The sequence below is a fragment of the Oryctolagus cuniculus genome, chromosome 1 (assembly GCF_964237555.1).
Source record: "Oryctolagus cuniculus chromosome 1, mOryCun1.1, whole genome shotgun sequence".
NCBI lineage: Eukaryota > Metazoa > Chordata > Mammalia > Lagomorpha > Leporidae > Oryctolagus > Oryctolagus cuniculus.
The window spans coordinates 146,677,258-146,698,965 of NC_091432.1; the positions used below are offsets into that span (position 1 = coordinate 146,677,258).

General features: G+C 40.9%; 1 protein-coding gene across 5 annotated transcripts in view; it reads right to left on the reverse strand.

The window, feature by feature from the left end:
• Window positions 1-3,203: 3,203 nt before the first annotated feature.
• Window positions 3,204-21,708, reverse strand: part of MFSD14B (major facilitator superfamily domain containing 14B) — a 69,554-nt gene continuing 51,049 nt past the window's right edge. For 3 of the 5 annotated variants that reach the window (XM_002708223.5, XM_070050249.1, XM_051859016.2), the window contains exons 5-12: window positions 18,656-18,770; window positions 15,428-15,646; window positions 14,641-14,754; window positions 10,451-10,522; window positions 9,115-9,227; window positions 7,694-7,791; window positions 5,608-5,750; window positions 3,204-4,924 (exon numbers count right to left, since the gene is read on the reverse strand). In XM_002708223.5, the coding sequence (XP_002708269.2) occupies window positions 4,673-4,924; window positions 5,608-5,750; window positions 7,694-7,791; window positions 9,115-9,227; window positions 10,451-10,522; window positions 14,641-14,754; window positions 15,428-15,646; window positions 18,656-18,770 (1,126 nt within the window). In that variant the 3' untranslated portion in view covers window positions 3,204-4,672. Of the gene's footprint in view, window positions 4,925-5,607; window positions 5,751-7,667; window positions 7,792-9,114; window positions 9,228-10,450; window positions 10,523-14,640; window positions 14,755-15,427; window positions 15,647-18,655; window positions 18,771-21,708 lie in introns of all 5 variants that reach the window. The other 2 variants (XR_007924521.2, XM_008256805.4) reach the window with 2 other exon arrangements.

Here is a 21,708-nt window from a genome sequence, read left to right on the forward strand (position 1 = left end):
CTTTCCCTGCTACGCCATAGCGCCGGCCCCTCTTCTAGCTCTTTATACAGGGTGTTGCACATTATCATGATCCATAGTCACCCTCACTGTGCTGTACAACACCAGGATGAGGATGATACTCATCTTTCTGTGTTTTAGTACCCATTATCCAGCTTCTCCCCATTCTGCATCTCTCTTCCCAGATGCTGCTAATCACTATTTTAAGTTTCGGTTGAATGTATACAGTTACTACTTTTACATTTCCAAATGAGAAATTGCAGTAATTGTCTTTCTGTATCTGGCTTATTTCATGTACATAATCTCCAATTCCATCTGTTTTTGTTCCTAATATAAGTTTACATCGGGTTTTCATTTTTATTGCATAAGAATATTTCATTATTGGTTGATAGCACTTTTTTCAAAAATCATCTGTTAGGGGCCGGCGCTGTGGCGCAGCAGGTTAATGCCCTGGCCTGAAGCACCAGTATCCCATATGGGTGCCAGTTCGAGTCCCGGCTGCTCCACTTCCCATCCAGCTCTCTGCTATGGCCTGGGAAAGCAGTAGAAGATGGCCCAAGTCCTTGGGCCCCTGCACCAGTGTGGGAGACCCCAAAGAAGCCCCTGGCTCCTTGCTCCAGATCAGCATATTTCTGGCTGCTGCGGCCATCTGGGGAGTGAACCAGCAGACTGAAGACGTTTCTCTCTGCCTCTCCTCTCTCTGTGTAACTCTTTAAAATAAATAAATAAATACATCTTTAAGAAAACAATCATCTGTTAGGGGCCAGCACCATAGTGCAGTAGGTTAATCCTCATCTGTGGCGCCGGCATCCCATATGGATGCCAGTTCTGATCCTGCCTGCTCCTCTTCCAATCCAGCTCTCTGTTATGGCCTGGGAAAGCAGTAGAAGTTGGCCCAAGTGCTTGGGTCCCTACACCCACATGGGAGACCAGGAGGAGGCACCTGGCTCCTGGCTTCGGATCGGCACAGCTCTGGCCATTGTGGCCATTTAGGGAGTGAACCAGCAGAAGGCAGACCTTTCTGTCTCTCCCTCTCACTGTCTGTAACTCTGCCTCTCAAATAAATAAAATCTTAAAAAAAAATCTGTTGATGGACATGTATATTGATTCCATAGGGGATACAGATATATTTTTAATATGCTGATTTCATTTCTTTTGGATGTATACCAGGAGTGGGACAGCTAGGTCACATGATTTATTTTTTTAGGAGCTGCCATACTGTTCTCCATAGTGACTGTACTAATTTACATTCCCACCAGCAATGTATATGGCTCTTTTTTCTCCACATTCTTACCAGCATTTGTTTTTTTGTCTTTTTGATAATAGTAATTCTAACTGGAGTGAGATGATACCTCATTGTAGTTTTGATATTTCCCTGATAGCTAGTGATATTGAGCATTTTCCCATATATTTGTTGGCCATTTGTATTTCTTCTGAAGAATGTTTAATCAGATACTTTGCCAATTTAGAAACTGGATTTGTTAATTTTTGTTGGGTTTTTGGAGTTTCTTATCTATTCTGGATATTAATTCTTTATCCAGTAAATAGTTTCCAATTATATTCTCCCATCTATTGTTTCCTTTGCTGTGAATAATTTTCTTATCCTTATAGAATTCTATTTGTCTATTTTTTTCCTTTGTTGCCTATGCTTTTGGGGCTTTCTCCAAAAAAAAAAAAAAAATCATCATCTGTGTCAATGTCAGTACTTCCCTTATGTTTTCTATTAATAGTTTAATAGTTTTAATAGTTCATTCAGGTCTTAAATTTAGATCTTTAATCCATTTAAAAATTTTTAAAATATATTTTGGAGGGGGGGGGGAGAGAAAGATCACACACACACATACATATATATGTATGTATATGTAACCTATATTCTTTCTTATGAGAACACCAGACAGCAGATCTTCCATGTGCTGGTTCACTCCCCAAAGGCGGGCCAGGCCAATGCACAGAGCCTAGAACTCAGTTCAGTCTCCCACGTGAGTACCCAAGTACCTGAGCCATCACCTGCTCACCGCACATCACGACGTGCATCATCAGGGAGCTGTGACTGGAAGCAGAGCTAGGACTCCAGCCCAGGCACTCCAGTACAGGATATGGTGTTCCAAAAAGTGTCTTACTGGCTGTACCAAATGTCCACCTGCTTTACACCATTTTGAGTTGATTTTGGTATAGTCTGAGAGGTAGAGGTTTGTTTTAATTTCTTGCATATGGATGTCCAGTTTTCCCAGAGCCATTTACTGAGGAGACCATCTCCTCTCCAGAATATGTTCTTAGCGTCTTTGCCAAATATAAACTAGCTGTAGATATGAGGACTTATTTCTGGGTTTCTGTTTTCTTTCATTCATTTTGTGTCCATTTAAATGGCACTCTCATGCTGTCTGGGTTGTGGTGACTCTCTGGTATGACTGGATATCTGGTACTGAGATGTCTCCAGGTTTGCTCTTATTGTTAAAGAGTGCTTTGGCTACTTCGGATCTTTTGTGTTTGTTTTTTTCTGGTTTGGCAAAGAATATCATTAGTATTTTGGTGTGGATTACATTAACTGTAAATCATTTTGGGTAATATGGACATTTCATTGTTTCCTGGATTCATGATCATGGGAAGTCTACATTTTTAATGTCTTATTGAATTTATTTCACAAGTGTTTTACTTGTGAAAATTTAAATTTCAGTTGCAAAAATCTTTCACATTAATGGGGCCAGAACTGTGGTACAGTAGGTTAAGCTGCTGCACTTCCAATTGTCCTTGCATTTCTCTAATAATAACAATATTACTACAATAACAACATAATAACTTTGGGAATCGCATCAGTTGTCCTTTTGTGACTGTCCTATCACTTAAATAGTATCTTCAAAGTTCATGCATGTGGGGGATGTGTCAGAAATGCCTTCCTGTTTTGAAGATTGAATAGTATTCCATTGCATGAGTACATACATATTCAGTGTCAATCCATGGTCACTTAGGTTTTTTCTGCTTTTGAGTCTTGTGAATAATGGTGCTACGAACATGGGAGCACATGATCCGTTTTTGTTCTTGGTTTTTAAAGATCAAAATAGTTATGTTTTATTTGTTAAAAAAATATTTTAAAACACATCTTTTACATTAGCTGAAGGATTAGCAACTCCAGCTGAAAGCAACCCAACAGAGAAACCAAAAAATACTGCTTATTTGAAAAATATTGTTTAAAAAAACCCACAAAGACATAAAAGTATCCATGGCAAATTTATTATGCATTAGGAAGCTTAACCTAAAAACCCAACAGCATAGTAAAAAGATATGTTATCTCTGTTCATGGCAGAACAGATTTCAAAATATATATTTTTAAATGTATTCAGTCAGTACACAATCCTTTATAAAAGTTGTATATATATTTTGTCAATACCTTCATTACATTTATAAATACAAGATATACACAGCACCCCATCAAAAAAATTAAAATCCCTTACAAATATCTACATATATTTCATATCTATAAAACTTTCAAAGGAGTGCTCTGTTAAAGGTAGGCCCTAGTTAATGGTCCATTTACTTTTGCAGCAAAATACATATAAATCTGTAAAGTGTTCTTTGTCCATAAAACATCTTGAAAAATTAGCAAGACACTTATTGTGAAACTGAGTTTCACTAAACCCTCATATTTTAGAAAGGAATTTGATGTGCGTTTTCCTATGAGATTCAAAACTCGTAACAGATTGAGATAAAAGATTAACTGGAAAGAAATGCACACTACCAAGCAGTTAAGGCAGGAGTGTGAAGGGTGAGAAACGTCTGAGGAGTAGGACATGGGGAAACAGTAATAATGTGTTAGGAGCCTGAACTTGGAAATAAACTCCACTGGGATCCAGTTACTACCTCGAGTCTTCTTAGGAATGTTCACATTGTTCAAGTCTTTCTTAGAAGCACCCTCCACAATCTGTTGCTACCAGGATGCATGATGTGTGTTTCTTCTGTAAAAACACTCAGATCTGACCAGGACGCTGCACTCAGGTCCAGGAATCTGAGTTCTACATGATTTAAACAGAAGAGAAGAACGCCCTTCATCTGGTAAAGGTGAAATCACTAATCAACATTACTAATGTTCATTTTAGCCAAGCATAGGAAGTAAAATACAAGGAGAAAAAAAATTAAGTTTTTGTTTGACCTTTGGATAAAGGCGACAGGTCCCTGATACTGAGTGACTGTTTAGAGTGGCCACTCTCCATACCTATGGGCTAAGTGGGAATGCCTCAAAGAAGCAGGAAGGAAGAAAACAAAGATCTTCACCTGACAGCTCGCCAGAAAAGGCAGTCCACCACAATCCTGTGCCGTCTGCTACAAAGGGCCCGGAAGACCATAGCTGCTCCTATTCCACAGTTCCTAGAGAAAAGCTATCCTTTCATCAGAGATATGACCTTCTCTATTTGAGGTTTCTGTTCTGAAGTTTGGATTCTAGGTAACTTTGAGAGTTGCACATCATTTGCAGGGAAGTATCTGAAACCTTACCTTGTTCTAATAATGTACAACATAAAAGAGAGACTGGAAGAGGAAGAGAGGGATGGAGGGGGTTGCTCCTCCTACTTGTCCCTGAAGGATGCCACTTAGCATCTGCCCTCCAGCACCACGAATCCTCCACGTGCAGCTCCCTCCATGGCTCTCAGGGTCGTGGGTCAGCAGAATCCCCTTCCTGCAGAGTTCATAATTCAGTGCACTGATTCCCAGGCTCCTCAAAAGAGGAGAGCTCCCAGATGCTGCTGTCTTGCAACAGAGGCTCAATGTCTTCCCCGCTGCCCCGTTCGGGGGTGCTGGTCAGGCTGCCAGTGCCACTGCTGCTGTGTTTTTGAGTTCCACTGACTTTACTGTATTCAGGGATGAATAAGGCAACCAGAAAAGACATAAGAACTATACATGCTCCAAATAAAAATGGCGGGCCTGGGATGACAGCTCCCTGATGAGTGAGGGAAACAAGTGAAGACAATTTGGTTAGTCTTTAAATCCAAAATGAATCTTGGATCACTCTAACACTTGGATGACCTCCCCCATCATACCATCAAAAAGTGAATCATTTTTTATGTAAACAAATGTTAATGTGAAGGCAAACTCTGAGAGCTCGGTGTCCGGAATTTGACAGAGGGCAAATAATTGCTGCTGTTTGTACCATTTCTAAATAGCTTCACCAATCCATGAGCTCATAAATGACAGGCATTTATCTGTAAAGCCGTCATGTGACTCAGATCATGAACTTCTGTACCTGAACATTAATTCCAGTTCTGTACAGAAACCTACATTAAATATCTCTTGGAAGGAAGGAGGGAGGAAATTTTAAATAAGTAGTAGAAACACCATGGCAGCAGAATTTTAAGCTAGATTTTTAGGTTGTTTCTTATGTGTTTTTATTTAGTATGAGCTTAGACAATGGCATGGTGATCACAGTGACTATGTAGATGAAAAAACAGATTCTGTGCAAAGTTAAGACAAATCTTTGCATAAGATGTTATATCTCTGAAATGATCCCTCCCTGCTCCCAAGAGTCTATGAACTTAGCACTCACTACTGTCAAATGTAACATACAAGGAGGAATCCTTTCCAAATTGAAAGTCATAGATTTTGCTATAGACATCACCATCTTACCTGCAGGGCAGCACTGTCAGAATTCAATTCTGGGCCTAACTCAGTCAGTTCAACGTGGAACATGTAGAATATGAAGCCATAAAGTGCTGGCCCCAGGCCATTGCATAGGCCTCTTATTCCAGTTATGATGCCCTGGGCAACTCCTAATTCAGAACAAAGAGAAAGGAGTCAGTCTTCTCAGAAAAGTATCTCAGCATCTGGAGCTTAGCAGTACTTTTTTTTTTTTTTTTTTTTACAACAAATTATGCACTGACTCAACCAGACTGAGCAGAAGCACATGGAGAGAAGTGGCAAAGGAAGGAAGACTTTGCTCATGGTATTTTCACTCACTACTCAAATGTTTTCTTTGGTTTACATATGACCATTAAATGTATCCTCACCCCTGCCCTAAAATCTAAGGAGATGAAATAACAATGATGTTTCTGAAATCCTTTCTTTCTCTTCTCTTTCTCTCTCTCTCTTTTTTTTTTTTTTTTTAAGATTTGTTTATTTGAAAGACAAAGTTACAGAGATAAGTCTTCTATCTGCTGGTTCACTCTCCAAATGGCTGCAATGGCTGGAGCTGAGCCAATCTGAAGACAGGAGCTTCCTCTTCGTCTCCTGCATGGGTGCAGGGCCCCAAGGACTTGGACCATCTTCTACCACTTTCCCAGGCATACTAGCAGGGAGTTGGATCAGAAGTGAAGCAGCTGGGACTCAAACCAGCACCCGTAAGGGATGCTGCCACTGCAAGATGGGGCTTTAACCTGCTGCACCACAGCACTGGCCCCTGAAATCCTTTTAGGGTTGAATTATCCACATCAGCTAGATCTGCCTATAATGGGGGGAAATTATAAAATTTTAGTATTTCCCATTTCAGGCAATTTCTCTACTTTTCTGCAGATTGGGATTTCTCTGTTCTGCTCACTTATTGGTGCTTTTACACTAGAAATCTGTCCTTGGCCTCTGGCAGCCCCAGGCAGACTTCATCCTCCAGCTGCTGGAGATCTGTACTGGAAAAAATTCTCAAAGGTACCAATTCTGGAAGCCTTTGCTTTCTAATATGGCAGGTAAAAAATTAGTTTGAACAACTTGAAACTGTTTATTTCTGTGAGTCAAAAATGGTCGAGGGGCCAGCACCGTGGCTTTAGGGAGTAAAGCTGCCACCTGCAGTGCCGGCATCCCTCATGGGCACTGGTCGAGTCCTGGCTGCTCCACTTCCAATCCAGCTCTCTACTATGGCTTGAGAAAGCAGTGAAAGATGGCCCAAGTCCTTGGGCCCCTGCACCCGCGTGGGAGACCCAGAAGAAGCTCCTGGCTTCGATCGGCGCAGCTCTGGCTGTTGCGGCCATTTGAGGCATGAACCAGTGGACAGAAGACTTCTCTCCATCTCAGCCTCTGCAACTCTGCCTTTCAAATAAATAAATAATCCTTTAGAAAAATGGCCCAATAGTATTCAGCCTCATATAGTTTTATGTGCATTTGTATTGCTATGTACATGCCTAAGAACAGCCAAAGCAAATTCACGCCCCCAGTAATAGGAACAGGCAGTTACACCTTCACTTCAGACACAACACCTCCCTGAGGACGCACAGAGCTACTGGAGTGACCTCAGCCAGGAGTGACACCATTTAACACCACACGAAGGTAAGTCGTTAGGAACTGGGTAACAAAAAGGACTGATTGTGGCGGTGGGGCCCTGCTTGCAAGGGGAGCAGAGGCACAGAGGATGCTGGAAGGCTACTCTCCACTAGCAGTCATTTCATCTCTCACTCTGCATTCAATTATCAACCACAGACTGTTTTTCTTTATCCTCCAAAGAACCAATTCCTAAATTAGAAAAATTTTAATGATCCAAGTGATTAAGCAAATAGCTCATCACCAACTGGTCTATCATTATTTAAGAGACACATTAAAATGTGGTTCTAGTTTGATTAATCTTGATAAAAATGTACTAAAGGAGTCAAAACCGCAAAGACAAAGTGGCTACTTTGTTCCTAATTCTTAGCAATCTACACTGCTGAGGCCAGGCTTTTAAAATAGTGGAAGATCAAGCAGGGAGAGAAACAGAGCTTTCCTACTTGGCAAAGCAAACAGGCGACTTCACCTTGCTGATCTGGCTCTGCGTTCCGAGAGACGAGGGCACTGATGGCTGGGAATGTGATGCTGGACATGGCGGCCACAGTCCCTGCTGCCCACATCATCCTGTAACGACAGGAGGCTGTGGTCAAGCCCTAAGGAACTCATAGTTCAGAACACAGTCAGTAGGAAAAGTACAAATGCTTTCTGACTCCTTCTGTTAGTTTCTATTTAATTAAATGAATTTCTTTTTGAACTAAAAGGTTACACCTCACACTGTTAATTCTGATCATTTTAAAAACAGGGAGAGGACAAAAGGTCTGGGAAACCTTCATTTTTTTTATTTTACTTCTTTCAAAATCTCCTCTCTGGTTCCCCTATCACCATCTGTAGACACCACCTTGGCGAAGTTCGTAAGGGGCTTCTTTTGTTGCTACAAACATATTTCCCAGTGATTTCCTATGCTTATGTTGAACTTGAACTGCACAGTTTGCTGGCCCAGGACAGTCTTTTTCCCTCGAATGTCCATCCTTTTCTCAATGACAGAGACTCACTTCTACATTAGTGTGAGTTGTGAGTAAGGTGAGGCTCCAGCTGGGCTTGTGACCTGCTGGGCTGGACTCTTAGGAAAAAAGAAGAACCCTTCATAATGCAAGCACTTTTAACATTACAGAGTTTGAATCAGCTACTGAACCTACGTTCCTAGCATGAAAATCAAACAAGCAAGACTCAAACAAACTAATCTGATAAAAAGTCTCATGGAAAAGCAAGAACAAGTGGTTCCAATGAAATTCAAAATTTCAGAATAGGCGTATTATCTGCTCTCCAACTAAAAGTGACCTCTCAAGCACTGCTAGCCCCTTCTACAGCAAAGTGGTACCAACTGGTACATACTGGAGGCAGGCACTCTGGTATCGTCAACCAGGCACACAGGGAAACCTGGCCGAATACAGAAAGTACCTCAGGATTCTTATGCCTCCTTTCACCCATGGGGTTTATTTCAATGGGAATCTATATGAGTATGCTAGTAGTAATAACTGCCTCAGTTATTTTAAAAGAGATCTTAGCGTGCATCGAATTCAGATGCTTTATTTTACAAAGGTTATGTTATTATTGCCCAAGGTGTCTCAATTCTTTCCATAATCATTTTTCCTTGTCTTGTGATGTCTCTAAAAAGTAGACATAAAACTTTATTGGGCGATAAGGAAGGAGGACACACATTCAATTGAGCAATGATATAATGAAAGCCTGTTGAAGTGAAGGCAGCCTTTATAAGTAATCCTGAATTATCTAGCTCCATCCTTGCCCAAATTATAGCTTAAAATGGTTTCTGAAGTGCTGATCACATTAAATCAGTAACGTAACTCTTGCATCCTTCTCATCACACTCGACCCACTTGAATCCTTTAAGATATCTGTTAGCTCATGAGAATCCAAAAGTGAGGCTTACCAGGCCTGAGATCCAAACCCATACCAGGCCAACTGGAGCATTTGGAAGCCCAAGCCAAGGAGGACAGTGTTCTTATTTCCCAGTGATCTCATCAAGATGCTAAGAAAGACTGTCTGAAAAGTAAAGGAGACAACCTTGAGAGGCCATGTGAACATCCAAGAGTTTGAATGAAGCTCTGTAGGTGAATCCAGTTACCAGTGACCATGGACCTCTAAGGATACAAGGCCTGCCTACAGCCTCAGAAGCTGGACAGTACTGATGTGTCTGTACCAGACAGGAGTTTCAGATGGACCTCTGGCCTCCTCTTGGAGAAGCCTGTCTACCTGGGGCTCTGCCTGCACCTCTGAAGAGGTTATCACAGCCAGTCACCAGTTACCATGATTAAGAGGGACTTAACTACTGGCGAGCAGTAAACAGCTGAACATTTACACAACATATGAAAATCAGTTTTGCAAATTTGGGATTGATACCAGGTTTGATTTTAACAAATACTATGCTAAATACAGCTAACTAAGATAGTCTGAAAAGGAGGATAAAAGATTGCTTCTGGGCTACCTGACTTACTAAACATAAAAAAACAAAATTGTGATCAACTTGAAAGTGTAACAATTTATATATACTAATACAAGTAAAATTCAACAAAAACAAATGAAAGGCCTTTGCTTTGATGCATTCCCACGAGCCTTGTCAATTCTAGTGTTTGGGTGAAACACTGTTCATTTCTTGACACCAATGTCACAGAAAAGTGTTCCCTGGGCCAGTGGCTGTGTCACAGCACCAGCCTCTGCATACTTTCTGCTATGATGAAAGCCCCTGGGAACAATGGTACCAGACTGTCAAGGGCATCCTCCCTGACTTGTAATTCGATGCTGAGTACAGACAGGGGAATGCCTGATGCTCTCCACTCACTGCACATATTCTCATACACTGATTTCCGTGTCCCTGATCCTGAGGACACAGGGCTTGGAGAGTTATCTTGCTTTTTATCTCTGCTTAACTTTTCAACATTCGAGTAACACTGAAACATTCTCCTGATTAAACTAATTTTGCAGAGTCTGTGGATAGATTGTCATTATTTACAAATTTGGTTGTTGTAAAAGCAAATAAAAGAACTGATTCAGCAGAGGTTATGACAAATACTCTATTAAGAAGGAAGGATTCTGTATGCACTGTCCCAGTCAGCTTCCCAGAGGTGCTATTATACAGCAGTTGTGCAAATACACCCCGGGCAGGGGCTGAGGTGGCAGTTCAAAGAGTCTTCCTGTAATAACTTCTGATAATCAAAATTAAAAAATAAACAAAACACAAAACACGGTGTGGGTGAACTACTACTCACCTGGGCCACAATCGACAGAATTCCTACCATAGCTATGAAAGCTGCAATTTTCACAGATCCAAAACCTATGACCTAGGGAAATGCAAAGAAAACACTTCAGTAACACAGATCCTACCCAAGTAATGAAAAATGTCATGTTCTATTAAAATGAAAGGATAAAATAGTTGAAGTACACAGAACCGGCAGTGAACTAGGGCAGTACTGAAAGCTGAACCTACTTTACCAGTAACTCACGACTAAACTGATTGAAGACATCCTTATGAGAAGCCAAAACCAAACTGTGAAATGTTTTTAGATATTTTCCATTGTCTACCTACTGTTTCATATTGTCACTCTATTCCCAACCCATAAATTGACAAATAAGATATCAAGAATTAAGAGAATATGCAAGAAGGGATCTGGCTTTTGATGCTACCAATACAGAATTTGTTCATCAGCGAAGTCAGTGGTTCTATTCTGATCACACATTGAAACCACATGAGCAAAGAGGGGGAGAGAGGAGGGGCACAGAGAGATGCCGGGTCCTCTGGACAGCAATCACCACAGCCTCTCTGGGCACAGCCAGGAGTCAAGTGGGTCCTCAACAGTGGCCTTGAAATGCCTAACTAGTTTGCCCTCTTTTGAAATTCTATGAAACTCAGAAAAGTACCTTAAAATATTCTTCTCATTTTATAAATGGGTATCTTACATCCAAACAACTAGTTAACAAAAGAAGTAAGGCTGAAACCAGTGATGCTGACATTAAAAAGATTCAGTTACTGGGATAGGCATTTAATTGACTAGTCAAGATGCCATGTCCAATATCAGAACACCAGGATTCTATACCTGGCTCTGATTCCTGACTCCAGCTTTCGACTGATGCAGACCTTGGAGGCAATGATGATGACTCCAGTAATTAGGTGCCTAACACCCATGTGGAAGACCTGTATTTAGTTCCTCGTTTCTGGTTTTGGTCTCAGCTCAAGCAGGCATTTGGGGAGTAAACCAGCAGAAAGGAGCGCTCTCTCAGCTAAAGAATGTTCATACATTATTTTCCATCAAGAGATAGTGAAGGGTGTTTCAAAATACTCTTTCTCTGCCTCTCAAACACAATCTTTTAAAAAATTATCTAATCAAGTATAATTTAGAAAACATGGAATCTGAAAATGTAGCTTTGTCAAGGGATTATTTCTCAGCATATATTTGTAAATATATATAGTATATTAAAACAGCCTTATGGAGATAGAATTTAAACTAACCACAATTTACCCATTATAAATATACAATTCATTGGTCTTCGTATGTCCACAGAGTTGGACTATCAATTTTAGAAAAGATATTCATCGCCCCTCAAAGAAACATGGCCCACATCAGGAGTTCTATCCCCCCCTTCTCTTGGCTTTCCTTTCTCCAATTCCTCATCTATTTCTTGTGTCTCTGGATTTGTCTATTCTGGGTATTTTATTTAAATAGAATCATACAATGTGTTCCTTTGTGTTTTCAAGGCTCACCTAAGTTGTAGCCTATGTCAGTATTTGTTGCTTTTTTTCTTTTAAATTATTCAAAAGAGTCAGACTCAGAGAAGGAGTGGGGGTGGGGGTGGGGGTGGGAGACAGAGATCTTCCATTTGCTGGTCTACTCCCCAGATAGCTGCAAAAGCCAGGGCTAGGCCAGACCAAAGCCAGGAACCAAGAGTTTCATCCAGGTCTCCCACATGGGTGGCAGGGGCCCCAAACACTTGGGCCATCTTCTGTTACTTTTCCCAGGCCATCAGCAGGGGGCTGAATGGAAGTGGGGTAGCCAGGACACAAACTGGCGCTGGGATTGACATTGGTATGGGATTCCAGTGTCACGGGTAGCAGCTTAACCTGCTACATCACAATACCAACCCCAGTTTGTTGCTTTTCAATGCTGAATAACAACATTATATATACACACACACACCACATGTGTTAATCCATTCATCAGCTGATGGACACTTAAGTTGTTCCTACTCTTTGGCTATTATGAACAATTACTTGTATCTAAGTTTCCATGTTAGATGTATTTTCACTTGTCCGGGTATGCACCTAGGAATGGATTTGTGGGGCATACAGTAACTGTGTTGAACATTCTGAGAAACTGTCAGACTGTTTCATAGCAGCCCTTCCACTGTACAGTTTTTTTTTTTTTTTTTTTGACAGGCAGAGTGGACAGTGAGAGAGAGAGACAGAGAGAAAGGTCTTTCTTTTGCTGTTGGTTCACCCTCCAATGGCCACCACGGCCGGCGTATCACGCTGATCCGAAGCCAGGTGCCACGTGCTTCTCCTGGTCTCCCATGGGGTGCAGGGCCCAAGTACTTGGGCCATCCTCCACTGCACTCTCGGGCCACAGCAGAGAGCTGGCCTGGAAGAGAAGCAACCAGGACAGAATCCGGTGCCCCGACCGGGACTAGAACCCGGTGTGCCAGCGCCGCAGGAAGAGGATTAGCCTATTGAGCCGTGGCGCCGGCCCATTATACAGTTTCATCAGCATGTACGAGGGTTCTGATTTTGCCTCATCCTTGTCCCTTAGACTCTAGCTATCCTAGTGTATGTCAAATGGTGTCTCATTGTTTTGATCTACATTTATTGGATGGTTAATGTACATCTTTTTATGTGCTTACTGGCCTTTCGTATATCTTCCTTGGAGAAATAATCCTTCGCCTCTTTTTTCCAGTTGGGTTACCTTTTCATTGTTGAGTTATATTTTCATTGTTGAGTTGTACTCAGAGTTCTATCTGAATACAAATTCCTTACCAGATATGTGATTTTCAAATATAAAACACAATTTTAATGAAAATGTATGTTATGTTAATCAGTCTTTGAGGTGAGCACAAAGATAACGTGACATGAATAAACATGTAGAAAAAAGCCTAAAGAACGGAAATAAAAATTCTTGAAAAAAGTTATGTTTATATGCCCTCATATAAAATATTAATCTTACACTCTTGGGACAACTTTCAGAATGGAGAACATAACAAATTCCATTTCAAAATGTTTCCACAAGTGGAGGGATTTCTTTTAGGAGACGGCCTGCCCTGGAGTAAATCATTAAGAAAGGACTTTATCCCTGAGAAACCAGTAACAGACCAGAGTAGGATACAAGGGAGAAGTAGCTCAGGTCTGTAGAGGTTGGGAAAGGGAAGCTGCTAATTGTTTTAACTGCTTTAAGCCAATTTCCTATTTTGAAAGACAAAAAAGGGCATACTCTTCTAACAATGAGAGAAGAGGAAACTTTGATTATTGCTTGGGAGCCAGCTTTTTGTCTACAGCAGCAGCTGAGCTGTAGCCTATGAGGTCAAGTCAGCAGACTGGGGGTGATCAGACACAGGGCAGGACACATCTGAATAAACCTTACCTCTCTGTGAGCATTAATGGATATTATTAAAGGTTTAAAAGATTATGATACACAGACACTTAAAAGCAGCTTTACTCATAACTGCTAAAGCTTGGAAGCAACCAAGGTGTCCATCAACAGGTAAACTGTGGTACAGACAGTGGATTATTATTCAGTGCTGAAAAGACATGGAGGACACTTTAAGTGGGTGAAATCAATTTGAAAAGGCTACATACTGTATGATTCCAAATATGCATTCTGGAAAGGCACAACTATGGAGATCAGTGGTTACCAGGGCATGGGGGTAGGGAGAAGGATGAATAGGGAGAGCACAAGAGACTTTTGGGGCAGTGAAAGTACTCTACAAGATACTGTAATGGTGAATATGGTGGATCCATGTCATTAGACCTTTGTCCAGACCTACAGAATGGACAACACCAAGAATGATCCCTAAAGTAAACTATGGACTTTTGAATGATGCATAGGTTCATCAATTACAATAAATGTACCACTCTGGTTTGAGATGTTGATTACAGGGGAAGCTATGCATGTGTGGGCATAGGGGAATACTGGAATTCTTTGTATTTTTCTTTTCATTTTACTTCTATAAAAAAAGCCTTTAAAAAATGGTGATAAATTCTGTGTCTGCTAATTCTCAAGGGAACATTTTCCATGGTGAATATCTCACTATACTTTAAATCATCATTGCATTAAAGATTTCTATTAATTATGGGCAGCACTGATACTTGTTACTAGACACAAGGTCATACATTTTTGTCTCCAAACTGTCTTTAGACAAACCCCAGTCTGTGAGTTTCCTTGTGTTCAAAGGCTACTAGGTACTCGCTACTCACCTGCCTGAGATATAAGAAAAAGCTTGAATACTGTCCAGCTTCAGGAAGGTATGAAAGAAACACGGTGATGCAGATTAGTAAGACAGTAGAATCTTTTCCAACCTTCTTCAGTGACTGGGAATAAGCAGAAAGAAACACATAATAAGCCAATAGACATTAATGTTATTTTTCTGGAGAACTGACTTAATGACCTGATCTATTAAGATGGACAACAAAAGTCGAATGGATTACAAAAGTGAATCTTAACATTAAATCTACCACCATCTCTCAACAAGCTACCATCCTCATGCTAGAGGCATGTGTTTCCGTTATCACCACTTTTGAAAAACACTTGCTCAACTCAGTTAACAGTGGTTTACATCTCTCAACAGATCCTGAATCTTCTATAAACTGGTCCTGAGACAACATCTCTACAGAACCTTTTAAGAAAATCGCTTCTCTCTCTTGATTCATAATGTGACTTCTTGAAAGCCATATCCAGTATAGGGTTTTCACTATACACAGTTTCATTTTGTTTGGGAAAAAAAAGGATGAAACTTCCTTCCCAGGCTGTCATCAGGAATTAACTGGGCATTTTTTCCCCTCTCTTCCCTTATGACATGCTTTATTTAAGGAAGTCTACATATTTCTTGGTGTACAGATAACCTCAGTCCCTTACATGCCATCAACTTTCAGTGTAGAGACAGAATGCGTAGCAACAACTGCTGGATCACGGAGGCTGTGAATATATTCTCTTATTTGCTTGACTTAGAAAAACATTTAGGAAAGTAAATATTTTCATATTTACCGCAAAAGGGTCTGCTTGTTTCCAAGAAATCTGAGCTCCCCAGGAGACTGGTCTCATTTTCTCAGGAAGAGATTCTGGAACAGCCACCAAGATGAAGCAGATGTCCAGAAGAGCCACCACTGTGGCCACCAACACAACAAGGCTGTCTCCGTAACTGGCAGAAAGGTATGCTCCGATGGCTGGGCTGCTGACCAGACTAGCTGCAAAGGTGGCTGAGACCTGTGGGAAAGGACACTCTCACCCAGGGTCCCTCAGGTGCACACCTGCAGTCACCCTTCCCCACTTTAGACAAAATCAATGTGTTGCATACAAATTTTAAGAATAAAGTAATTTTGTTAAGGAATTTATTCACAAACAACTCGCTGGAAATACTCTGGAGAGCTACAGAGTAAAACATAATGATCTTATTAGAAGATCTCTTTCTCTCTACCTCTCTGTAACTGCCTTTCAAATAAATTAAAAAAAAAATAAAGTATCATGAAAATATTCTCCACAGATAAAACCTTCACTCTTTGGTCTTTAATTGGGGAATGAAGATGTGGATGCAGAGCATGAAAAAATTTCATACAGGACTGATCAGATCTACAAATTACTCAAGGGTTGTGCTTGCGTTCATCTTTTAAAAACACTGCACTGTTTCACCATTTTATCATTTGGTGACCATTTCATTAGTAATAAAAACTTGGACGTTCTTAGAAAAAAACTGCAACAAAAAAAATTTGAGGGCATGGGTGAAGCCTTTTGGCTAAAGGGCTGTGGATTTCCGTCACCCTGTCACCACGTGGCCACTGTGCCAATTTTACTAAGTGAGCTCTCAGAGCTGGTTGATGGCTCCTGGGGTCTGAAACACACAGAACCTCTCCACACTGCACTCCTATAAGCAAAGCAAGTAGAATGTTCACATTTTAAGAACATGATCTGAATGTTCAGAAGCTTAATGGACATTTTCCAAATTAGACCAGATTGAATGCCAAAAACATTGTTTTTTCTTTTTAAAAAAAAGATTTATTTGTGGGGCCGGTGCTGTGGCGTAGTGGGTAAAGCCACCACCCGCAGTGCTGGCATCCTATATGGGCACCCGTTTGAGTCCTGACTGCTCCCCTTCCAATCCAGCTCTCTACTGATGGCCTGGGAAAGCAGTAGAAGATGGTCCAAGTGCTTGGGCCTCCACCCCAGCATGGGAGACCCAGAAGAAGTTCCTGGCTCCTGGCTTCGGATCAGCTCAGCTTTGGCTGTTGCAGCCATTTCGGGACGTTCTCTCTCTGCCTCTCTGTAACTCTGCCTTTCAAATCAATCAATCAATCTTTTTTATTTAAGGCAGAGCGTATTACAGAGAGAGGGATAGCTGGAGAGAAAGTGATCTTTTATCTGCTGGGTCACTCCCCCAAATGGTAGCAACAGCAGGGTTAAGCCAGGCCAAAGCCAGGAACTCCATCCTGGTCTCCTATGGCAGTCGCAAGGGACCAAGCACACGGGCCATCATCCACTGCCTTCCCAGGCACATTATAGGAAGCTAGCTCAGAAGTGAGGCAGCTGAGACTCTGTTATGGAATGCTGGCTTTGCAAGCAGTGGCTTACCCCCATAGCACCATAATGCTGGGCCACAAAATTCTCTACCATCTGTAAGATAGGTAGGCTTTAGGCTTTTCTCTCCCTTTTAATTCAGTCATCTTACATCTGGAGTGTTGGGAGGATACAGAGGTACCCACAGGCCAAGACTGTGGTCATATGACCAATCCAGCAACTCAAATACCCAGTCACTGGCCCTGGCTGGGAGCTCATGTCAGCTAGGCATTCTCAGCCAGAATGGTATGCTCACCAACTGTTCTCAGTGCCCCATAAGCAGGCATTACTTGCACCACTTCACAGCAAGGAGCTGGCTCAAGGATAAGTTTGTTAGTTCTGGAACAAAATTCTCTCCAAAATCTTTCCTTAAAGCACTAATGCTAAGCACATTAGCTCTGTGATGAAAGCAATGGACAGAAACCAATAAACTGCAGAGAAATGAGTGTGTCCAGGAACTTCCCCTGGTGTCATGAGCAAGCTGCACTTATGTACACGCAGGCTCTTGGCATCTCTTACAGCTCTGCTACCATCCCTGACCAGGCCACTGGACACCCTGCCTTCTCTGCTTCTCCTATCAGCTTCTCCTTTGTTCTCCACAGCAATCTAGAAATGCTCATTTTAAGATAGAGCATGAGACTCAGGGAAGGAGGGAAAAAAGGAAAGGAGAGGCAGAGGTAGCAGTCAGAGGAGATGTAGGTTGAAAGAAAAATGTTCAAACCACTGATGTCTTAAAAAAGCAAAAAATTAAAAACTGTTGTGATTTATGGAACAACGGTAACTTACTTCTATGTTGATTAGATTCATGAAGTCATTCAACCAGTCAGCACTAACAACTAGACTACCTGGGCTATTCTAGATGTGGGATTTAAAAGAAAAAGATCCAGGAAAGGAGACAAACAGCCTGGGTTCCTGGCATTCATCCCCCTCCAAATTATTATTCCTCACAGTCCAGCCAGACCAACCTTATTATTTCATGTTCTTATTGTGATCACAGAGGAAGTTGGGAGAGGGTACATTGTACACTTCCATGTTACCAACAGGTTCTAGCACTGAATAGGTGCCTACACATACTCCTACACATGTCCATATAAACAAAATACCACTGTCACACTTGAGGAAATTAGGGCTAATACCAAATTACCCCCCCCCCCAAACCAGTCTCCTATAACTTGTTATTTACTCAACAATTATTTGTTGAATAGATGTATGCATTCCTTTTTTCATCATGTGATGAAATAATAATGTGTCCCAAGAGAGGATCTGAGATACACATCCAACAACAGAGTAACAAAGGAGCAATAGTGCTGAGTCTTACCACCTCTGCAACTCAAATCAGGTACACACAGAGTTTTGATCCCAGCACCTGCTCTTTGTTTAAGTTCCCCAAGAGATCAGCAAACAAGAAATAAGTCAAACCAATTTAAAAAGCAAATGTTGCAACTGTCAACATACTTGTGCCAATTTCCTAACCCTAAAACCAGAGAAAAACAGTTGGTAATTTCTATCTTGCTATTTTTAACTTTTTGTAAGAGCTCTTTATTAGCTTTGGATTTCCTTTTCTACAAATCACTAGATTCTACAAATCACTTATTTTAAATCGCTTTCCAGTGACCTTTTAACAGAAGTATTGCTCTTACTAAAAAATAAGGCCTGTGAGCTTACCCATCCATAAGCAGTGCTTCTCTCGTGTTCCTGAGTGACATCAGCAACATAGGCAAATATCACAGAGAACGTGACTGAGAAGACGCCAGACACAGAAATCATTGCGAAATACCACCTATAGAAAGATTATTTTAATTACTGAGAAGCACTGTATGTATACTTTTATAACCAGCACTAAATACAAAGGTTTCAACCCACAAATAAATAAGTATATATAAGAATATGTATGTATACTTAAAGATAGAAAAATAAAATTAAAATCAAGATGGGAAGGAAGAAGTAGAAACATACTAATTTTGTCATTGTCCAAAGAGAGTCAGTACATGCTGTCTAAAAGCCAAAGAACAGGAAAAAAAAAAAGATTAAGTTATAGTTTTAAGGCAATCAACAGAATATAATTTTTTTTCAATATCTTAGCTTTAACTGAGAAAGACATATACAACAAATGATTTGTAAAAATCTTCACAAAAGCAGAAAGCATGACAAAAATATTAATGTAATTAAGACTAAAAATTTCTATCATATGTATAGGCTGATGCTTAAGAAAACCTAGTTAAAATATTAGCAGTCCTTATTTTCAGAGATTCTTCTGTATTGAATATTTTTGGTAGGCAATAGTCTGCCTTTTGTACCCACTTCCACAGACCCAAGTAAAAGGCTTTGCTCTGAACATTCAATCTAATTTCTTCCAAATGCCTAACAAACCAGCCCACTTGCCACTCTCTATGAGTCCATATTTATTCTTACTTCAGACCATTTCTCTCTCCATACAAAATAGATGACCTTGTGTGCTACCCAAATTTCTATCTATTGGTAGAATCCTCCCTTACCACAATCATATTCAAGGGCACCCAAGTGGTGCTGAAATGCAATAATTCATTCCAATATCCACATTTTTCTGAGCTTTTGACCACCACCTCCCACTTTCCACAATTATGGAAGTGTGGGGAGTTATATTTCATCCAGTTATGTCCATTATCATTTCCAAGTTTCTGATAGTAATCCCAGCCACATATTATAACTGGCTACACTAATGTATAATTCCCTGGGCTCAGGTCCTGTGGAAGGAAAGATTCTTCTTTCAAGGCATTTGCCTCTTTTGAAGGCTCTGCATGATTTTAAGCAAGTGAGGCATGGAGTTATCTTCTATTAGGAGTAAACATATATATATATATGTATATGTTCTGAAATACATCAATATACATTATATGTACTCTGAAACATACATATTACAGTATATATTTTTATTTTATTGTTATATTTTTTTTGACAGGCAGAGTGGACAGTGAGAGAGAGAGACAGAGAGAAGAAAGGTCTTCCTTTGCCGTTGGTTCACCCTCCAATGGCCGCCGCGGCAGGCGCACTGCGGCCGGCGCACCGCGCTGATCGGACGGCAGGAGCCAGGTACTCATCCTGGTCTCCCATGGGTTGCAGGGCCCAAGTACTTGGGCCATCCTCCACTGCACTCCCTGGCCACAGCAGAGAGCTGGCCTGGAAGAGGGGCAACCGGGACAGACTCCAGTGCCCCGACCGGGACTAGAGCCCGGTATGCCGGCGCTGCAAGGCGGAAGATTAGCCTAGTGAGCTGCAGCACCGGCCATATTACAGTATATATAACATACATATTGGGGCTGGTGCTCTGGTGCAGTTGGTTAATCCTCTGCCTGCGGCGCCGGCATCCCATGTGGGTGCCAGTTCTAGTCCTGGCTGCTCCTCTTCCAATCCAGCTCTCTGCTGTGGCCTGGGAGAGCAGTGGGGATAGCCCAAGTCCTTCGGTCCCTGTACCATCATGGGAGACTGGAAGAAGCTCCTGGCTCCTGGCTTTGGATTGGCGCAGTTCTGGCCATTTGGGGAGTGAACCAACGGAGGGAAGACCTTTCTCTCTTCCTCTCCCTCTCTCTCTCTATAACTCTACCTCTCAAATAAATGAATAAAATCTTAAAAAAAAGGTCTTCCAAAAATTCATATAAAAATAAAAACATATCTATTATATATCATATACATGATATATAATTACTATAAGTCTCAATTATATATTACATATACATAATCACAATTATGACATATAATATATATGTTATACTATATATTAGGCTATATACCATAATGCATACAATATAGCATATATAATATAATATGCACTATATAATATAACATATAGGATATATTCTGAAATACATATATTAATATTTATTTAATATATACAATATGCACATTATATTCAGCACATTCTGAAAGTTCAGGGTTCAAGTGCATCTTCCCATATATTTGTATCCTTGACTTGCTAGGGCTCAGAACTCAACCATTTCTTAGTTTTGAAGTTCTGTTAATTATAATAGATCCTGAGCCTTGCTTTGAATTTATTAGCAGAGTCTTGCAGAACAAAAATGGGTTTATTCCAGCACCTAAGGATGTCTTAACACTGGAAAACTCAATCATATTAATAGCTCTAAGGAGAAAAGTAATCTCCACTGAAGCTAGATAATCATCTAATAAAATCTGACATCCAATCTTCATTTTAAAAAGGAAAATCTGTATAAAATAGGAATCTATACTTTTCAACACAATTGCTAGCCTAATGACTAATGAAGAAGCACTACTACACTTTTTTTTAAAGATTTTATTTTGTTTATTTGAGAGCTAGCGTTACAGAGAGGCAGAGGCAGAGAGAGAGAGAAGTCTTCCATCCAATGGTTCACTCCTCAAATGGCTGCAATGGCCAGAGCTGCATCAATCTGAAGTCAGGGACCAGGAGCTTCCTCTGAATCCCCAACATGGGTGCAGGGGTCCAAACATTTGGGCCATTTTTTACTGCTTTCCCAGGCCACAGCAGAGAGCTGGATCGGAAGAGGAGCAGCCAGGACACGAACCGGTGCCCATATGGGATTCTGGCACTGCAGGAGGAGGCTTAGCCCACTATGCCACAGCACTGGCCCTGCACACTTTCATAGACAGGAAGATGATCCCACAATCATCACTTTTATTCACCATTATTCACTAGTTAATACAATTAGCAAAAGCATGAGTAGCAGGAAAGCAGTTAAATTATTTAC